This window comes from Falco punctatus (genome assembly GCF_963210335.1).
Source record: "Falco punctatus genome assembly, chromosome: 10".
In the NCBI taxonomy this organism is placed as follows: domain Eukaryota; kingdom Metazoa; phylum Chordata; class Aves; order Falconiformes; family Falconidae; genus Falco; species Falco punctatus.
Genome location: NC_137590.1, coordinates 4,307,097 through 4,322,943, shown reverse-complemented (window position 1 = coordinate 4,322,943; position 15,847 = coordinate 4,307,097). Strand labels below are relative to the sequence as shown.

Here is a 15,847-nt window from a genome sequence, read left to right as displayed (position 1 = left end):
AACACAAGGAATGATCGGCAGCTACATTTCAGAACAGAATCGCTTTTCAAACCAAGAGCTGGTACATGGTCTAGGTGCTTTTCTCACCCAGCACGGCAAGCGGATGGCTGAGCCCAGCCCCGCAGCCATCCTGCCCATGTCCCTGCACCAGCAGCTGCCTGCCCCACCAGCAAGCTGGCCAGGGGCTTAATCACAGAAGTCACACAAAAGGGACAAGCACAGCAGTACTGCCTTAGCCACTTCCCAACCAGTTTCTGGAAGTTCATTTTCCCACCACCCAAGCCAGCAGCTCCGTAACTGCCTGCTCAGCAGCAATCAGAGGCGTCAACAAGCACCGCACCGCCGTGAGTCATCGTGTGAACCGACGATGAAGAAATCCTGCACCTATTTGCACCTTCCCTGCAGATACCTCCCTGCTTGCCTGCTCTTCCCTCCCTCCTTCCCTACGACCAAGGCTCCCAACGGGATCAAAGAAGCCTGGCCGTCCCTCGTAATCAGAAATGTCTTTGCAGATTACGTCTGGAATTATTGAAACATTTACAGTGTCTTACAGCCCCGTCACCCCTCACGCAGAAATGCTGCTCCAACATTCTCCCCATCTCAGCATCTCTGTCCTGCTTTTCCATCTGCTGGAATAGGAAACTATTCCCTGTTTGCACCTGCCCACAAGCCAGAACAGATCTGAACCACCAGATCTAGAATGAGTCACATATTATCTGATTCTGGTAAACTACCTTTTTTTTTTTTTTGGTTTAATGATGCTTGGTACCTGATTTATCACTTTTTCCGGATTCCTATCAGTAACATGCTTATTGTAACACATATACAAAATTAAATCAGCTTAAAAATAAGTTACCACACATTACCTTGATGTACCTTTAGAGAACGCTGCTGTGTGCATGGCTCAATTATATATCCTATTATACAGCCATTTTTATCATAAAGCACTAAGAAATGGCAGTTACGACTCACTTATTTCCCTTTTTTCATTGTAGTCTTTTAATTGCTTGCCTCTTTCTTCAGATTAACCGGGAAGAGTTGTGACTGTTTTCCCACCAGTTTATCCAAACTATTTTTAATCTACAAGATGAGGAATATATCTCAATTAGTATTGTCTCAGCTGAATTTTTATTCCTATTTCGCTTAATCTTATTCTATAATTGACAATACAAAGTCCTAAGTAGAAACACTGAGAGCATTTTCTGATGGGCTCCAGGAGTATAGCTTCTTTTTTTCCCCATAATAATTTGACATTAATGGACTGTAAATTTACTTTTTAAAAAAACATCTGCCTCCTTGCCAGTGGTGGCATGACTTCTATTTCAAGCAGCATTTTTATTCAAGAGCGTAATATTTTAACCTCGTTCTCTAAAAAGGTTTAAAACCCTTGAACTGTTTCATAAACTCCTGACAACCACCTTTAAATGGCTCCAGCCTCCCCCACAACAGCTCACAGACTGTTTATGCAGCAAAGAGCCAACAACAAGGCACAGTTACCCATCCCCTTAACGCTTTAAAGTGTAACGTGATGTACAAATCTAGCAGAGAGCTGCAGGCCAAAATTTTACAAAGTAAAGAGATTTTCAGGCCTTTTAAGTTTTGGGTCTCTGTCTTCAAACACCTTCAAAGGGTCAACATTCTGAGAGAAGGCAGTGCCTTCTCTCTAAAGGTACCCTTAATCTGGATACTAAACCCATGTATTCTTAGCCTGTATCTCCAGTATAAAGTCTGTCTCTTCTGTGTCTGTACCTCTGGCAATACCACAGCAGTTTTTAAAACTGCTAAAAAGATAAGTCTCGCTTTCTGTTTTTGTTTACAAAGACCTATTGCACTTGTTCCTTTATAAAAGTACAATTACTTGCAGCATGTTACAAAGCTTGTACATCCCTGGGTTCTAAACTTAGCAGGAGTCACAATCATTCCACAATACAACTCTGCAGCTATACAGCCAGGCAAAAGAATATCTGCAGAGAGAGTTCTTCAGAAACACCTGAAATCCTCAGAACTGGCAAAAGAAGTAGCATCCACTGGCAGCCCATCAAAATTCAGCCCAGCACAGTACAACAACTCAGGACACTGGGAAACCACCCACCACTCAGGCTGAAGTGACACATTCTCAAGCTTCCTTGATTCAGTGGTTTTATTTTTCTTAAGAATACTTCCAGAGGACAGAGAGACACGGACATTTTACAAGTCTTCATATTCAGTCCTTTAAGAGAGAAAAAACCTGCAAATTGAATCTTTTCAGTTAGTGCCAACACTGCTCTCAGCTCTGGCTAGGAGACAGTCCCTGCCCCAAAGAGCTTCCACTCTAAGAGGGAGAGTAATACAAACGTGAGGTTCACAGGGAAAACAACAAGGAAGGTGACACGGTTTGTCATGCTGCTGGTGCCATACATGGAGACTGGTACATCTTTTTGTGCTGGCAGTCAGTACGTGGACACTGAATAGACCACACATTGCACGTGACAGAACATTTTCTCCCTGCAGGTGTTTGGAAGGGAGAAGGTAAAGAAGCTCTCAAGAAAGTTTTCAAGGCAGTCCTGTGATGAGGAAGGCATTTGTTCTATGTAGAAATTTTTGCCTATTTACAACCTTTTTTTTTTTTTTTTTTTAAGGAAAATAAAATGACAGTTAACATGCCAAACACACATTCATCAAATCAGTTGCCTTACAAAAATAAAGCTTTCAAACAATGTGTTTCTAAAATAAATATCAATAGGGTTGGAAAAAATAAATAAATGTATTCAAGCCATCTTGTTCAAACACAAAAAGGTACAGTTCCTGACTGAAAAGTAGCCATGGAGTCCCCATTAAAGCAGCAACTGTTCAGAGCATCCTCCTCTTCGCTAACACACAAAGAGTCCCAAGCACCAAAGAACAGATTCTTAATAAAAGAAACGTATAGTACTGCATTCTTTATAGGAAAATACAGAGTATTTTCTTTGTTCCTGAATGACAGAGGCTAAAAAAATATTCCATGATATACACCTGCGGAAATTGTCTGGTATTTCCAAGCCGTGAAAGACTAACATCTTTCCCCTTGTTTGGAGGGGGGCGGGGGGGAAGTAAAACCTCATCTCTGAATTTGATTGTTTGTGAACATTATGCGTATAGTACCCTGACTGAGCAGAAAATTAATCTTTCTTAAAAATACTGAGCTACTTTTCCTCCCCCTCCCCAAACAGGAACTCTTCTGTACGGAAACAAAACATTTTAATAAATTCTGCCTACAGAAGGACTGTTACAGCATAGGACGTAGGGAGGCACGAGCAGCTCGACCTCAGGCAGGAGGCTTTTACTGCTTGGGAGCACAAGCTGCACCAGTTCAGAATGGTCCAACATGAAATCAATGTTTCCATGGCAGCCCCTTGCATTTCAAGGGCTAGTTCATTGCCCTGAGCTCCTGCTGTCAGGAGTCAGTCTCAGTTTGGCCGGTAGTAGTCACAGTGCTCTAGGTAATAGGAGGCAGGGTACCCTATTCCCCACTCTCATAAGGCAGCCGTACCACTCCAGGAAATCAGTTTCCTTCTTGAAGGTTTCAGTTTTCTGTGGTCCTGTATGTCCTCTTACTTTTTAAATTGTTTATCTACCTATTTAAAAGGAGCAACATGCCCAGATTAACAACAGTGGTCAAGCAGGCAAAGAATAAAATGTCCACAATGCAAGCTCTACATAGGTTTACAATGTACTGGTCATGCATAAACCCCTACAGATCCTGGCAGGCATTTAAACATTTAAGTTGATGTAAGTTCAAATTACTGATGAACTGACTGCTGAATGGACTGTAGCCAGCTTGAAATCACTGGTAGTTCTGCATCTGATGTCACAAGGCTTACTTAAGTCACGTCAAATCAGTGGTCATCTACTTTAACCCTTTTTGCTTTCAAGGAAAGATGCTGCAGGAAAAGAAAAGAAACACTGCTTAGCATACACATCACAATTAGGAAAAAAGTCCAATTAGAATGCTTTCAGTCTTTAATCCCAAGTCAAATAAACTCTTAAACAAATATCATTAAAGACCACCCTTCCCAAGCTCTGCTTGTTACCGATATACCCATAAAATAAACCTATGAAATCAAAAAACCACGTGCACCCCAAAGTGATGGTATGGCTTGGTATGAAGTATCATCTTCTTGTACTTTTGTACTAACTGCAAGCATAGGAACAATTTCCCATGGGAAGCAAGTTGCCAGCATGTAAAATGCCCAGAAAGATACATGTTTCGCATAGGTCTGGTATGCAAGTGCATTTTTTCACTCAGTATTTTGGAAATATTTCACTAATTTAGAAGAAAAAGCTCAGTAGTTACCGATCTCCCACGGGAAACTCCCATGCAAGATGACTTTGGTAATCTTGCCTGTACAGTATTTACATGCAATGTGGTATCAACAGCTCCCAGCATAACTAACATTTAGATAATATTTAATACCAATCCAGTTCTCAGAATGACCAGTGAGTAATTCTAGATTGATGGATTCACATGGGGCAGAGCTGATAAAGCGTGATGACAACTATGAAAAGATACGTATATCACACACAACAGAATCTGCAATAAAGGTTTGCACAAATAGCAGCTGTTCTAAGCCATTTCAAGTTTGAGCAGATCACAGCTGATTTTTTTTTGCAGTAAACATAATTAATGCTCAAAAAAAGGTTCAGGATTTGCACAAACATTTGCAAAGCATGAAAATGCTTGTCTAAAGTTACAGATTTATATACAGATTTATATAAAATCTAAAATATCGTGCAAAATAGGACCACTGCCCAGGTATAGTGCTACTCAAAGAAGTGCTACCAAGTGCCTATATTCAGCCGTAACATGGCTGAAGGCTTCATTTGCCAGAGTGATAGATACACTATCTTGTAACTTGGAGATCATGTCTGTTAGCTGGATAATAGGGAAAAAGCTTTCATGCACCAACTTATTATCCTCTTTCTTTATATTAAAACTACTACAATGTACAAAACCATATTCACTTTTGTACCACTAGACAGACAACAACAAAACATAAATACTTAAAAGGTTCAGATACAAGAGCTGCTAATTCAGCAATGGTACCGTTTGGGCTTTATGCCGATTCCGTACCGTTCCTTGCTGGTAAAAATGAGGTGCCAGTTCTAAAAGCCATGCAGATTCAACAGCGGTCACATCTCTCATGTAATACTTAGCAGTCTGTATGACTTCATTGTAGACTACCCTAAGAGAAAGAAATAAAAAGAGTTTGCTATAAAGTAATGATGAAGAGAGATATTTAACAGCATATTTAGACAGTTTCACATACATGCTGCCAGTGGTAGTATTTACAGAGTGACAGGAGAGGCTTGAAGTTATAATACAGCCTCTTAACTCTTCACCTCTGGTTGTTCAGAGCGCTCTACATTAAGACAACCCTTAGACTGTCATTAAAAACACTTTTCACATACTACCAGGACACACGCATACAAAGTATAAAAGAAATAATATTTCTTATAATGGGGCCAAGGGGGACTCATACCATGCTTTGGAAGAACAAATATTAGTTACTCTGTGTAATCATGAGGAAGGCTGTCAAAAGCACCAAAACCCTGAACCCATAACAAGTAGGGCGCAAATCACAGCATGACTATGCCTGATGCCTGTCTGCAGACAAGCAAGATAAGGATTAGAGGAAGAAATCAGCTTTAACTACTGCCAGAACATCTCCTGGTAAGAGATTTAGAAACAGACAGCCGTGTGGACTCAATCCCTGCTGCCAGCATGGGCAACCTACTTCTGAAGTCACCCTTTGGTAGGGAAAGTAATTTTTACCAAGGAAGCACAAACCCACACTCTGAAGGGTTAGTCACCAAGACCACAAGTCGTTATCTGCCTTCTATACTAGAGCTGCAAACCCACAAGGCTCATAGTCTCTTATTAATTGCTATTTTGCTCCTAAAAGGACAGAGGAAAGAGTCCAAAATTCTCTGCCAAATGCAGCCCAAGACATACTAATGCAACTAAAGAGAAATGTGAGGAAAACAAACAAGAATGAGAACACGTTTTATGTACAACTGTAACAGACAGAAAATTGAAGGCTTCAATATAGGGCGGTTGCCCAGGCCGCAGCAGCAGCACTGAAATCAGGGTTGCTAATTCCTCAACTTCTGTCTTAGAGGATGCCACGAGCCAGCAGCGTTTAGGCTGGCAGTGGCAATACTACATGGCCTTGGAAGACAGCTCTGTGCGTGTTCTGCAACACAGGGGTCCAACAAGAGATTCAGGCCCAGAATCAGTATCCCCAAAAACTCCAGCAATACTGCTGTCACCAACAGCAAACAGAGTACAAAACAAAGAGCTGTCTTAAGCTTCTGCGAGTTAAAACTTCCAGCTATCTGTCTACTGTTCTGCTTTTCTGTATGTCTGGAAGTGGCCAAGGCTGGGATGGAAGCTTCTTGCTGAAGGCTCATTATCTAAAATCCAAGCCCTGGAGGAGGCGTGTGCTGGAGAAAAGAATTCTTCCAGTACTCTCCTACCACTAGACTTTCTTTCCATATTAATTTCTTCTCAAATTGGTTCTTCTTACTGTCTGTCACTCTCCCATAACCCAGCCTCTTTCAGGATGTTACTTCCAAAATGTTCTAGCTTACAGCAGTAGGTATATCTGCAAAGTATTCTTTTTACTATTTTAAACAAACCATGTTATTTTTATTTTTAATAGCAGTGACAGGAGGTTAAAAAACTTGCAAAACAGCAGCTAATCAGGCTGGTTCCAGTGGCAAAAATTACTTTAGTTACACTCTGCTCAACTCAGCCCTAAAAAATTGGTACAGTGAACTGGATTTTTTTTTTTTTTTTGTGAGCCAATGTAAATGTTAGCTATGTTCCAACCAGTTATGCTTCTGCAGGGGCCCAATTCAAAGACAACAGATGACATTGGCCAAGTTTATCTTTCAAAGTGTCAGCAACAAGCAAAAAAACACAAGAGTCAAAATACTTCAGGCTGACCACGCTGACATGATAGTTAGAAACACATTCCTAGTTGTTATCTGAGCATCTTCGACATACAAATGGAATTGTAACATCCCAGCTAATATGAAAGTGCAATCATTTCTTTCCTCAATCTGCTAAACAGCCGTAACTTTTTGCATCATGTGTTTTACATGCATACCCTCTTCTAGCAAGCCATTTGCAATTATTGCAGCACCTATTTGACAGGATATTTCCTAATAGGCTTAATAAAAGTACATTAACTCTAGTTCTATCTAGGTACAGAGACTACTGAGAGAGCAATTTACAGTGCAAGATATGGTGCCCATGAAAAAAGGGGTCACCTGACTCTGCTTTCCAACCTCTGCTGGTTTTTTTGACAGTTAAATGTCACTCTATTTCCCTGATTTATTTGGATACTGCCTACAAAAAGTTGCAAAGGAAATACCAATTGAATTCTCTCTGTAGGAAACCATGACCTTCTACATCTATTCCTCCACTCATGAAGAAAAGCCATTCATGAAAATGTCTGGATGCTGAAAATGTCTTATAAAGATCACAAAAAAATTGAAAGCAGCTTTAACTTACCAGCGCGGAGGTTTCTCTGCATACAGCACCGAAGTGGGGTGGATATGAAGTTCATGGTCATCACGAATAGTCCTTGAAAGCAAGATACTATTTCAGACTGGGTGTCTATTTACTGTTTAACATTTGGTTCCTTTCATCCCCACTAAGAATGTTAATAAAAGGCTACAATGAAAGAGTTGCAGCAAATTAAAAGCATTCACATTTAATGAAAATTTGAAACCAGGCTTAAACCCTGGCCAAAGGAACAACTGATAATTTAACACCCTAAAAGGAGTTCTATCTACATTAAATGAAAAAGTAGTGTTATAGTGCACTGGATAAAAGCCTGAAAGTGCTACAACACTGTTGCCTACAACAGCACTGGCTTATGTTAACACAGCCTAATTACTATTAGTAACAGCTTCCTACTATCAATAACTTTATTTATATTTGCCAAAGAGAAGATTGAAGCTGTTTGAAAATAAAAGATTTCTAATATTCAGTAAATCTATTGCCATGTCTTCCTTACTGCAAGTGTCTTAAGAAGCATCTATTTCTTCATTACACTTTGATTTATTCAGTCAAAGGAGCTTTTAAACTAAGCAACGGTTGCAATGAAACTACATATATTTACCTGTAAGCTCCAGTAGAGTGGAATTTAGCTGCGTTAGCAAAGAATCCAGAAACTATGCATCTCAAAACAGGATCGGGATCACCTGAAAAGATGATTATTTTTTTTGTAAAATGAGTCAACGGAATGGCAAAAATCCCTAAAATAACACTTAATCATCTCAAACAACTTTTCACAGCACTTTGACAGCAAAGGCTTGAAGGCAGACAAACCCTGCAATCTCTTCTGACTTCAATTTCACAGCAAATCAAAATTATTACATGAAAAACTACTGTTGCCACTAGTGTCTCCATGAAAATAGTTTCACAGTCCTTAGAGCAACCTTGTGTGACAGCTAAGCATTGAAGTCTGATTTTTCAGAGCAGTTAGAGACAAGTGCTGACAACTAGTCATGGCATCCATGCACGCACAGCACAGCTGGATGTCAGAACCCCATGACTGTACATTATTTTGAACACACTAGAAAAATGGCATTTTGAAAAGTCAAAAGAGGGAACAAGGTGATCTATTTATGACTCTTTTGGTAAATCTGTCCATTGAACGTATAATCAGTTATAACCTCTTCCTGGAAGACTTACCTAATGAAGACTGGACTAAACGTTAACTGTAAATATGGGCTAAAATGCTCTACTGTGATCATTTTTAGGAAAAAAAATGGACTCAATTAACATTATTTTTAGGCCAGGGAGAATGTACTTCAAAGGTTACAAGAAAAGCAGGAAGCAGACTGACAATTTGGAGACTACCTTGAATATGTATTGAACAACAGGTTAAAAAAACCACTTTTTCACCTTCACTGGACTTCTTTGGCACTTTAAAGCGGACGAGAAGCTTTTTCAGCTGTTCTCTTACAACAGAAGCTCTAACAAGCCCTTTGTAGTTCAGAAAGTGTTCCTGACACCACTGAGAGCTCTTGCTGTGCTGTACAGTGAGAAGAATAGACAAAATTACATTGAGATACCATCAGTAAACCAAAATCCAATCTCTTCTGGATCACATAGCCTTGTTCTGTTTTATTTCTGCTTCCTGCAATATATTTATTGTTGTTTTCCCTGAAAATTACCTATTTACATAGCATCTAACAAGGACACACAGCTCCAATAACTACAAAACATGTTTCAAATAACTTCCAAAGCAGCAGAACAAATGCTATGGGGTATTTTCAAACAGATGTGCTTCATTTCTTCATATGTGGTGAAAGAGAAAAGCATCAGTCGTTCCATTCTCACACACAAACGCATCATATCTTTAACTAGTCTGTTTTCAACCTTGGAACACAAACAACCTTTTCTGTACAGTTTTCATTGATCTTCTCTATGCAAAGAACTGCTTCTCTAGAAGCCAGCTCTTACCCCAAGAGCCTCTGCATTTGGCTGTTTCTAAGAGAATTACGCAGATATAAAATTTAAAGGGCAAGATTTCAGTTGGTGCCTGACTGATTGCTTTGGGGCTGGAAGTCATATTTAAACCCTTGAGTGGTTATACTGCCTCAACTCAATGCTGAAGTTGAAGAAGTGCTTTATACGAGCAAAACATACTTGTCCCAAATAGGTACAGCACTTCAAAACCATTGAGTAAAACCTCAGCTTGCAGAGAAGTATTAAGATCAGTGTTAAACTTCCAGAATCATAACTGAGAACCTCAGGTTCTTCCCATTCCTGCAAATCCACTTACACCTGAAACAACTTACTTTGACAAAGGCTTCATAAACATTAAGCATAGTGAGATGATCACCTTCTTCCACAGCAAACTTTCTGTGTTGCCTGGCCTGAAGCAGAAGAAATACATTTTTATAGGCAGAATGATCTATGCAAAAATCATGGCTAATACGCTCAGTCCCCATCATCTCCATATTTCTTGGTGACAATTAAAATTCCTACCATATAGGGTAGTTCCTCTAGACAATAGCAATATTTTACTGGCCCATCTGTAATCAGGAGCACTTCTAAAACTGGAAGTCATAAAACAAACTGAAAATGAGCCCCAAAAATCAAAGAGAGTGATGCATTAAAATTAGGCTCCTGCTACCTATATAAGAACTTGCTACATCCTAATACTTTCTCTTTTGCTCCTCTTGAAAGGAAGTGGTGTTTGGGGAGACTTGGGTTGTTGGAGTTTTTTGTAAACCTCTATGCTGACGATTACTGGTTTTTAACCTTTCATGTTCCTGGTCCTCAGAGGGAAGCTTTCAACACTTATCAAGGACTCGAGGTTCCCTCTGTTACTCAGTTTCTTCTTTCACCCATAACCAATAGGTACAGTTCAAGACGTTTCTTCATTTTCATACAAACTTGCAGTCTGTAACGGGTTATCTAGAAAATACTTGGCAGAAATTCAGAAATGTAGAACTAAGAAAAAGAAAATGAGACACGACTAAACTTACAGCCTGAGTTTTTTGATTTGGAGGGATCACAAAGATGTTTTGAATCTGCATCATGGCAGCAATTGTCAAAATCTCCTGGGAGCAGCCAAAGTTTCCTGAGGAGTAAGTGAAGAAATTCAGTATAGGAAATATTTTTCCATTCACCTCACCCCCATATAAAATATAAAGGAAAAGCAGCAGAATATATTTTTACAGTATATAAAACCAAAATACCTAAACTCCTGATTTTTTTAGTGTAACAGTGAATGTTTTTAATGGAAAACTTAAAAGACAAATGTGTTAGACTTACTAGTGTGTTAAATGTATTGGACTTGTTATTTGAGAAGTCCACGAGTTCAACCAATTCTTTTCACTAAACACCATACCAAGACGAAGCATAAGGTTTGTTTCAAGTTTAGCAAATATATAATATTATACTACAATTTCAAGAGGCAGTGTCCTCTACTCATTGCAAGACTATGAAGAAAATCGGACTTCTTTTTCCTCCTACCTGATTCCAGAAGCATCTTTGCAAACATAGGATTCAAAGGAAACTCTGCTATTCTCATTCCAAGAGGCTCTGTTAAACGGCAGTGCATATCCAAACCTACAGCATTTTAATAAATGTAACTGTGACACAGGCAGAATAGCACAGAGGGTCTTCTTTAAGAATGTAATGTGTACTAAAGAACAAGCTAAAATATAGCAAATGCACCTAAGAATTGCTGAATATATATTAAACTAAGCTTAAAGGCACTCTAATACCCATTTACTCTCCCATGCGTCACCATTTTTTGTTTGGGGTTTGGTGGTGTTTTTTGTTGTTTTTTTTTCTTTCAAACGTACTCGAATGCACAAGTTTCTTCATTTTGACCAAGTTCCATTGCTACTGCCAACAATTTAGAAAACCTGCAGTCAAAGTCAATGCAATGGCCATTACACCTATGTATCACTTTTTAGTGTTTAGCAGCATCTTTGTTCATGGGGATGGGACGCAGAAGCAGCCCCAATGAGAATAAAAAAAGGGCCTAATCATGCAACAGGCATAACTGCAGGAATAGGAAGTACTGCTGGGGGTGGGGTAGGGTGTCTTTTTTCTGAGGCATATCTGCTTAGGTCATGAAGAAAAATCATTTAAACTTAATAAAATCTAAATCAGACATGTATAGCTGATGAAGATTCTCTACAGTTTAGTCTGCTTCATGCATCAATAACTGAACTGTCAGCCACAGTCCAACTACAACCTTTTTACTGGAAATGGTACAGGAGGTTGGCATGACAGCTTGCTTTCTGATTCCCAGTAATCACTGGGCCACCCTGCATGTTTACCATTTTATTTGTATGGCTTCCTGCAGTCAGGCACCTGCAGTAAGGTTTACCCATGCAAACTACCAGGTCATGTTATAATCCAGAGCACTATGCTGAAATTTCAAAGAACAATTTAAATGGAAAAGCGTTTCCTTTGCAAGAGGACATAAAATAATAATAATTAAAAAAAATACAGACACAGGAAACAATAAGAAAAAATCTCACTGAAATGGCAGTAAACAGTGAGAACTGAAAAAGAAAACTGCAAGTAAGCCAAGTTGTATGAGGTATGACAAGGAGGCAGAGCACAAGAGAAAAGCTGCACAAGGAGGGACTAACAAGAGCCCAATAACAGGACTTTGGGTCACTGTAGTGTTCATAACTAACCTCCGCAGAGTGGACTGAGGAAACACAATTGTGGCCCACACATTATATAAACATATTATTTGTCAAACACTGTGGTGACAAAAAGCCACAGTTGTACTTCAGCTATGTTTCACAGCAGAAAACTAAACCCACAAATCCAGTCAAGGAATAAGACCTCCTATAACTCAGCATAACTAAAACCACAGATACCTCTATCAAGTGTTTACTTTCCTTTATTATTTGATATGTTATCATCTCACTTATTATAATACTGTAGTAATTAACTCACCACACCCCTACACTGTCCAACAAAACCCAATAGGCCTTTCACATAATGTCACAGTATTTTCCTCAGTAGCAAGTTACAAAAGGCAGCTTAAATGAAATGATGAAGTAATATATTTAAACACAAAGACAGATAATGCAAAAATTAGGGTAAGATAGCTTTCATTTGATCAGTTCAATACGAGAAGTGCTACCACAATTAGAATATACTTTCATCTGCAGAAAAACAACTGCGTTCCTAAGTAGGAAAAAGGAGAAATTATCATCTTTTTAACTTTCTACAGGTGCACCAAGCCAAAATCCTTTGGCTTCTGCTGAATCCTACAAATTTCAATGCAATTTTGCATGCATATACAAATAGCTTATGCACAGATGTCTTTGTAGCAGTAAGCCTGAATATAGATAAAAGGCCTGCAATGGATGCTCGTTCGGAATAGGTAGAAGTTTCCTTGAAATAATCTCGGAAGCAACCACTGTATCCATACATACATAGAAAACTGGAGATCTTAGAAAAAAGATACTGCAAAGACTTTTTATTGAACATGCTCAGGAGAGATTATTCAAGCACTGTGGCGCTAAAGTTTCAAGTAACAACGACTAGCGCGTGATGGGCTGAGGGATTAAAACACTATTTTAAACTTAGGTAGAGTGGTTGTTTCTGATAGGTGACAACTTACAAACAAATCTTCAACAAAGTCTTGGATTTGAAAAAAAGCTAAAAATAAAGCCACTTTTTACCTGCTTATTTCCCTCCTAAATTATGCTTAAAAAAAACTCCAGCTGACAACTCAGACTTTCAAAAGGGCATCAAAGGAGAAGGCTGAGAAGAGATACTCCTGATGTAATCAGTTTGCATCACTGTAAAAATAATCAGGCTAAAAACTGTGATGTGTTTATTCGACAGAACTATCTCAACCTTAAGAGCATCTGCTCTGCACGAGCTTCTCTGTTGGTACTGTGTTGGCGCAACAGGGTCCTGACCCTAAACTGCACATTTGCATGCTATTACAATGCAAATGATGAAATACACGTTCATACTTGCCTAAGAGAAATTTAATCCTCACTGCACCTGCAAACGCTTGGGCAACTTCACCTCTGCAGCTTATATACAATCTCCACAGTATACCACCTAAAATCTTAAACTTCAGCAAAAACTGAAGAGCGAATCTGCATATCACACGCATGCACACACATTTCTTTCCATCTTAAACACCAACATCAGCACTTCTCTGCTTTGCTACAAAGGCTGGGCAGCCAAAAGAATACCAGCTCTGTACTTTTCTGTGAAGCTACCATGAGCATAACACTTTTGCCAAAACGTCAAACAGCTAATCAGTGAGTTTATTGACCTTTCCTCTCCATTTCCCTAAGGTGGTTTTGGCTGTGAATTCATTCTTGCAACATGCTTCTGAGCCACTGTGAAGGTTCTTGTTCCAAGCTTGAAAAGCTTGCCAAGAACCAAGTGTCTTAAGTGAAACCCTCCTTTGCAAGATGGAACTGAATCAGCACAGAGCAAAATCACAGCCAAGCAGAGAGTTACAGCTCCGTGAGAGTAAGAAGAGAGCAGACTGCTGCAAGGGATGTATAAACAGCCGGAAACCTCTGAAAGCCTCCAACACTTAAACACTCTCCTTTACACTACTCTTTTCCTCATGTTTACATTATGGAGGAACACTGTTAACTTTGAAATAACTACAAACACTGAGTTAAAGTGAAACAGAGTTTCATTTTGCTCGTTCTTGTGTCAATTTCTGTTTTAACTTTGTTACATTCAAAGCAATTAACTAGCTGTCAAAAAAAACCAACAATGTAACAGTTCTTCCTATAAACAAAATCAGCCAGCTTACATTCCACTTACCACAACAAAAAGGAATTGAAAACTGTATAAAAATATGTAAGTGTATAAAAATCCTGCTACAGCGTGATTTGAGTGTTGTAGGTATCCAACAGGGGCATAATGAATAAAACCAAAATAAACACATTTAGAATCATAGAATATCTCAAGTTGGAAGGGACCCACCCAAAAGGACCAGAGTCCAACGCCCTGCCCCTCGCAGAACTACCCAAAACTAAACCATATGACTAACTGTTCAAGACTCTCTCCTGAATTTGAGAACAAGCTGTGATTAGTAATTCAGAGAACATAATTTAAAAAGATATTCTATTAACCAGTTAAATAGGAGAAAAGTACTTTGAATTATGATCTCAGGGTGTGTGAGACTAGCTTTTTCTTCTTTTCATTAGAAGCTGGTGTGTATCTGTTCATTTGTCCATAACCAGAAAGTTCAATAGTAAAACCAGAGCGGTCCCTCTGTGAGCTGCATGCAAATGAGTTCCTGGGCATTCAAAAGCATGGAAAGCAAGCAACTGTGCGCTGAAACACAGGCACTGGGTGTGAAAAACACAGTTCCAATTCATCCAGGAGGAAATGTGCAGCCTTTAGGAATGATCAGGGTTTTCTTTTAGTGGTTGCAATGTGTATTCACAGCTAACAGAATCAGCACAGTTTGAACTTTGCCTCAGCTGCAGGACCAGCACCAACAGCACTGCACTACAGAAGGTGTAGCCTTTTCGCCATGCATCATACTACACTCAGAGCAGGGACACAGACTAGAAATCATTTTTAAAATTGTAACTAGATAAGCTCTTAACTTTTGTCAGTCATACCTTCAAAACTGTATCAATGAGAAGGTCTGAAAACTAACATGTGACACTGGCTTTGGCACTAAGCCATCGGGAAGCAGACTTTCTATCTGGTTTAATGCTAGCCTCCAGTGACTTGCCTCTCCCAAATTCAAGCATCAGATTTTACTTCCAAGGTTTAGGTAGAGTTCCTGCACACACATCAAGATCAGACAATGCATGTAACATGCTAACAGAAAAAAATTATATAGATACACTATGCTTTTTAAAATCTGAACAAGGAATAAACAAAGCAGCAACTATATTAAGCTTGCTAAATTGCAGGTTATTACAAAAGGTCTGATTGTGAAAGAGAGGTCAAACCTCTACTTCCAACTTTTTTTGCTTATACTTGCAAGTGCTACAGGTTTCCATCACTGTCACAGTAACACAAAATGAAAGAGCACCACACCAAGAGCTTGAGTATCTAACAACATATCTAATGTGATGCAGGTAAAATTTAGACCAGTGCATGAGTTAAACACTAATTAACATCCAAACTCCATTTGTATCTTCATACCACTCTGTAAGTACTGAAGAAACACAAACAGAAGATCTGCCTGAAAGAATCAAGCCAGCACCCTCCTCAACTCAAAGCCGTGTTCCTAGCAAGAACAAATAGCTGGTTCCTCCTATGAAGGTGCAAGGAATGACACATAAGATAGCTATAAAATAACATGCTTGCCCAAATCTAAAC

At 39.2% G+C, this 15,847-nt stretch overlaps 1 protein-coding gene across 2 annotated transcripts in view; it reads right to left on the bottom strand.

Moving 5' to 3' along the window:
• Positions 1-2,122: 2,122 nt before the first annotated feature.
• The window catches only part of DHX35 (DEAH-box helicase 35), a 30,774-nt gene continuing 17,049 nt past the window's right edge, over positions 2,123-15,847 (bottom strand). Inside the window, exons 15-22 of one of the 2 annotated variants that reach the window (XM_080405966.1) lie at positions 11,021-11,116; positions 10,531-10,625; positions 9,838-9,915; positions 8,939-9,068; positions 8,151-8,232; positions 7,538-7,609; positions 5,063-5,201; positions 2,123-3,899 (exon numbers count right to left, since the gene is read on the bottom strand). In XM_080405966.1, the coding sequence (XP_080262092.1) occupies positions 3,855-3,899; positions 5,063-5,201; positions 7,538-7,609; positions 8,151-8,232; positions 8,939-9,068; positions 9,838-9,915; positions 10,531-10,625; positions 11,021-11,116 (737 nt within the window). In that variant the 3' untranslated portion in view covers positions 2,123-3,854. The remainder of the gene's footprint in view (positions 3,900-5,062; positions 5,202-7,537; positions 7,610-8,150; positions 8,233-8,938; positions 9,069-9,837; positions 9,916-10,530; positions 10,626-11,020; positions 11,117-15,847) is intronic. The other variant, XM_080405965.1, reaches the window with a different exon arrangement.